The 6,143-nt window shown below is 35.4% G+C and overlaps 1 protein-coding gene across 1 annotated transcript; it reads left to right on the forward strand.

Annotated features, from left to right (window-relative positions):
- Positions 1 to 2,139: 2,139 nt before the first annotated feature.
- Positions 2,140 to 2,886, forward strand: LOC137397512 (uncharacterized). The gene has a single exon (XM_068083804.1). The coding sequence runs from the start codon at positions 2,140 to 2,142 to the stop codon at positions 2,884 to 2,886; it is 747 nt and encodes a 248-aa protein (XP_067939905.1).
- The last annotated feature ends 3,257 nt before the right edge of the window (positions 2,887 to 6,143 follow it).

Raw genomic sequence — 6,143 nt, forward strand, 5'->3', positions numbered from 1 at the left:
TTTGGGCAAGCCACTATTTAAATTAACGTCATGAGACCACAGCAGCCATGAATCTAGTAAGATTTTCATGTTTCGTAGTCACTTTGACAGTGAAACTCAACTCGAGTATTAAACAAGTATTCTAAAGAAACAATTTTGAATTTATAGTAAAACGAGTTAGTTTTTGTGAGTTAGCTACATGCAATTGGTTTTACTCTAACGGGTAGGTTTTTCTCCAGTCAGTTAAGTTGTAACATTTCAACTGAGTTCATTGAAAGCCATCTTGAGTGCTTTTACTTTTTTTTCAAGAATATTACAATTCTCAACTTGTATCTGTAGATATGCCCTGAGTTACAAAATTATTTATTTTGAGATTATGCCAATAAAATTATTATAAGCCTCAGTCATTCGTAACGAGTTTTCTCTGAAGTTGAAATTACGACATCGCTAATATCTTCAAACATACTGCGTTTCCGGTCGAGTAAAATTGCCTGCTAAAAAGAGATTTTAAGTGATGTGTTAATCGCAACAAAGTTCCCTTATAAACTAGAGAACAGCCGCGGAGAAACTTTTTTATCACATAAAGTGACCACTTATGGCGCTCCTGTTCAGAAAGTCCAAGTAGAGGCCTGCTTGAGGAATGCGCCAAAAAATATTTTTATCACAAGGATTTCTCCAATCAGGGTAATCTCTGAGCAGTTTATGTAATAAGAGTATGGATATTGAAACTGCATGGTATGAAAAGATCTGATTATTGTAGTTACAAGTAAAAATAATGTCTTACACATCAATACATGCATTTACGTTGATTACACGCTTCAAATTTAAATATTTGATGAAAACGAATGATTATGTTTTGCCCCATTTGAGGCTATACCCTTATCTGAACAATTTTCACTTAAAACCTATTCTTTCGGCTTTTCCCATTTCGGGGTCACTACTACCAATGGTATATCCTGGTACAGAATACTTTGTGGCCATTTGATCGTGAGATTTGAAACAGAAGCAATTGTGTCCGGATGCATTTCCTAATACCACCAATGGTCCTTCTGTGATTCACACTACTGATAGTGTGCCGTCACACTTACCACTGAATCACGGCAGCTCCTTCACTTTTTTACGTAAAACCAAATACTTGTAAATAAGCTAACCACATTTGTACCACTTTGTATGGCTATCCCTCTGATTTAGTTCTAGTAAACATTTGTTATTAAAGAGGTCAATTTAAAACTTGATCAGGGTTTGTCTAGGACATTTAGATGAGATAATCATTGAGAAAATAAAGTTCCTTAAATATTACCATCACATAAGTTGCTGGCAGAGGGAACAGTTTGAATGCGCTTTTCTAGGTCTTTCTAGGAACCTAAGTGAAGGACTCTCACTATGGCCAAGCAACAAATAAACTTCTGCACAATTGTACAAATAGCTTAGATTATTGTATACACAGTGTATGTGGCCATCACAACAAATAAACTCCATGTTCATATGAGTAGCTGTAATTTGCTAGCTGTGACCATGTGTAGACAACTTCATTTTCACTTTCCCTAATTGGCTGTCATTTGGCTGCCACAATACAAGTGCCATACAGGGGTAAGTTTTAATCACCACATCTACATGTTGGTCAGCTTTACTCACTTTATTTACATTAACTTACCTTGATCTTGTTGAAATTCCTTACCTTCATTTTGTCTTAATTACTTACCTTTATTTGGTTCTAAGTTACAATTTTCTAGTGTAACTATTATCTAAATAAATATTGTAGTAGAAGCACCACTTGATGAATAATGGTAAAAGGGGATAAGAAAATTAAGTCCAAAATTCCTACTCTCGGAATGGCCATTGCTATCAGTTCTTTTTAAGGAGAGGACACAATTCCTGACTGAGCACTCTCACAAGTCACTCTCACAATTCCTGACTGAGCACTCTCTCAGTTAGCAGTTGGCTTTCGTAGAGAGAGGTTGTGCTTTTTTCCACTCTCTCACAGCTTTATGTTAATAACTAAACTTTATCACAGCAACTACTTTACTTAGCATTCTGCTTCAATTGGATTGCTGATTATATTATTCTTGGATATTCTGTACTACAAGTGGAGGAAGCGAGGGTGGTGATATCTCTATGAGCCACCCTCGAATCGGGTAAGTGCCTAGTACACTTTTCGATATGGGACCTAAAAAGGGAGCAGCTAAATCGACAGAGAATAGTGATCAGGAAGCCGGTCCAAAGCTTATCGACATTGACGAAAAATTAAACCTAATTCTTACTAAGCTTGGTAATATCGAATTTCGTCTCAATTTAATTGAGAGCAAACAGTCCGATTTTGAAAAGTCTCTCAATCACGTTCATCAAGAAAATGAGGGCATTCAACTCAAGCAGAGAGATTTATCCAAATCCATAGTAGAAATAGAATCTAAAATCGGTAAACTGGAAGGCTTAGAGTCTCGAATTGAAGCAGCAGAGTATGCTGAAAGAGCAAAATGTGTCGAGTTAAATGGGATTCCATATGATAAATCGGAAAATCTGAACCTTGCTTATCAGAAATTGCTAAGTTCCTTAAAATCTGATAAATTACCTACCACCATCGACAAGATATACCGCATTAGACAAAGCAAGCGCATCATCATAAAGTTCACCCAAACCAATCAGCGCAATGAGTTCTTCCAGCAATATCGAAAAAACATTCAATCCCTCTCAGCACTTGGTTTCAAAGAAACAGGAAGGATCTATATCAATGAAGTATTGAGTCGTGCTCAAAGCACACTTTTCTGGAAAACCCGGCAATTTAAAGTGGAATACAACTATAAATATGTGTGGACATCTAATCAAAGAATATATCTGCGTAAAACTCCTGACTCGGATGCCATCCCTATAAACTCTGAAGACGATTTAGAAACGCTAAAACTTCTTTAAATACTCCAGTGAACTTTTACTACTGAGCTTCCTGGCAAAATGGCAGATTCTGAATTGGATTTAGATCTAGATTGTCATGGATACTGTATTAATGATTTTTTGTTCAGCCAGAGTTTCTTCGCTGACAAACTTTCAATACTTAACGTGAACTGCCAGAGCCTTAGAAATAAATTTTTTCTTTTTGAACAATTTCTGGCATGTTGTAATGTTCCTTTTGATGTTATTTGTGTAACAGAAACATGGTTGAATGATGACGAGACAAAATTTTTTGAAATTTCAAATTACACTTTTTCAGGTGCGCAACGTGCTACACGCGGAGGTGGAGCTGGGATCTATGTGCGAGATGGCATTGGTGTGGAGGTGTTGCCGGCTGTGGACATTGCTGGGTCTGACACTCATTCTGTTGGACTGCATTTTGGTGTTTATGCTTCACCTATTATTCTAACTGTGATTTATCGGCAGCCCAGCGCAGGTGTTGCTGAATTTCTTGATGATCTTGAACGCCACATTTCTTCTTCTCACGCAAGTAATCACATCATTGCTGGTGATATCAACATTGATTATTTAGACAATTCAAGTGATGACTATGCCAACTTGTTAGCAACTTACTGTTTTTATAACACTATAACTATTGCAACCCACCATTTTAAGCCCTCAAACAAATGGACGTGCTTGGATCACATTTTGACAAACTTTGTTAGTCCGACAGTGACATCTGGAACTATAAGCGCAGACTTTAGTGACCACTTGCCCACATTTTCATTTTTTCACAAATTTAAAAATAATCAACCCATCTCCCGAAAAACTACTAATTCATATCCTGTAATTGATTATAAAAGTCTAAGAATCATGCTTGAAAACACTAATTGGGACAAAATCTTTTCAAATGATGTCGATTACTTCTATAACGCTTTTTTTGACAAATTATCTGATTGTTCCCAGAAATGTAAATACCAAAAATCAGTAAACACTAAATCTAATCAAACTTTCTTAAAGCCATGGATGACTGAAAACCTTTTGTTGAGCATTAAAAAGAAATATCGTCTTCATAGAAAACTTCAATCTAACCCACTTAATTTAAAATTGAAGTGCCAATATAACAAACTTAGAAACGATGTTAGCAGGAATTTGAGGGACTCCAAATATAATTATTTTTCGCAAGCTTTCAATAGCTGCACCAGCTCAAAGCAGATTTGGCAGCTTGTAAACTATGAGCTTCTAGGAAAACAAAAGACAAATAGCCATAAACAGCCTTCTAAACTGATTTGTTATCTTAATCCTGATGAACTAGCCATAACGGATGTTGAAAAAGCTAATGAGCTCAATTCCTTTTTTAGTAATATTGGTAAAAGACTGGCCTTGAAATTTGTAAACTTAGTACCTCAACCCCCTATCCAAAATCAAGCATTGTGGCTTGAAAATAATGCTGGTGAAGCTTTTGAATTCCAATACATCGATATAACTGGTTTATTAAAAATTGTAGATACAATAAATTCAAACAAAGCCTCTGGCCTAGATCAAATTTCTGCTAAATTTATGAAATCGGTTTCACAGAGTATTGCTTACCCTTTATGTAAGATTTTTAACAAATCACTAGAGACTGGGAAGGTACCTGATGCACTTAAAAAAGCTAAAATATTACCTTTGCACAAAGGGGGTTCTTTAAATGAATGCGGTAATTTTCGTCCAATTTCAATTCTACCAGTCTTTAGTAAAATATTGGAAAAACTTGTTAATCAACAAATTGTTGATTATTTAGAAAATAAATCACTTTTATATAAAAACCAATTTGGATTCAGAAGAGCTAGAGGCACATCTGATGCCATCTCAACTTTTACTAACCAAATTCTAGAATCGTTTGACCGAAGTGAATGTGTTATAGGAATTTTTATAGATTTCAGGAAGGCCTTTGATACGATCGATCACGCAATATTATTTAAAAAACTAGAGCAATTTAATTTTAGTGAGTTAACCATCAGATGGATACAAAGCTATTTAACCCGCCGAACCCAAACAACAAAAATTAATGATACTTTTTCTAACGCTGACAATTTGACTTGTGGCGTACCTCAGGGCTCGGTGCTAGGCCCGACTTTATTCTTAATTTACATAAATGATCTTTGTGATTGTTTAACTCATCTAACTCCTATATTGTATGCTGATGATACCAATTTGTTTATGAGTTCAAAGAACCTAAACGACGATTTACCTAAAGTCCAATCTGATCTTGAAAAACTAGCTGATTGGTGTCAAACGAACAAATTAACCATTAACTTTGACAAAACCTGTTTTACTGTTTTTAAAAATTACCAGAGCAAAATTAAATTTGATCAGCCTATTCTTTTTAATAACACTTTTATTAAAGCAATTGATGAAGTCAAATTTCTTGGAGTGTCAATTGATAAAAATTTGAACTGGTCTTCCCACGCTCGTAAGCTTTTATTAGATTTACGGCCTATATCAGGCATCTTTTACCGCATAAGTGCTTTCATTCCAAAAAAATTGCTGATTATGCTTTATTACACACTTATTCACTCCAAATTATGCTATTCAATAGAAACTTATGGCAATGCATCCAAAATTCATCTTAGCAAAATAATACAGTTTCAAAAGAAAATTGTCAGAATCATTAACCGTAAGCCATTTGGATTTCCAACAAACGATTTATTTAAAACCTCTGATATTTTAACTATTGATAAATTGCATAAATATAAGTTGCTTATTCAAGCCCATAAATTATTTTACTCAAAATGTGATCCAGCACTACCATTTTATAATACTCGTCATCAATTACTTTCTCTTCCCGTACCTAATCATCTAACTTTAGCCGGTCAACGATCCTCAAACTTTGCAACACCTGCGCTGTGGAATCGACTACCTAATTCAATAAGATCAATAAAATGTCTCGGTAAATATAAGGTGGAACTGAGGCACCATCTCCAGTCTGGAGAGTGAGTGTTACGGTCTGGTTTTTGTGCTGCTGACTCGGGCTCGCGTACCACTGGCTTTGCCATTTCGCAATGGGCCCCATCATCATTTCTTACTTATTGTTATTTTTTCACGCATTGGTTAATTATATTTTGTCTCGAGTATTAATTCAATTGTGTAATCTTTAAAGGTGAAATAAAACACACACACACACACACACACACACACACACACACACACAAGTGAGGAAGAACGCTCTACCACTTAACTAAAGCAATATTTTACCATTAGTTCCAGATAGCTGCTGTCTTGAGAGAATAAGCTCAAAC

This window comes from Watersipora subatra, chromosome 5 (assembly GCF_963576615.1).
Source record: "Watersipora subatra chromosome 5, tzWatSuba1.1, whole genome shotgun sequence".
In the NCBI taxonomy this organism is placed as follows: Eukaryota; Metazoa; Bryozoa; class Gymnolaemata; order Cheilostomatida; family Watersiporidae; genus Watersipora; species Watersipora subatra.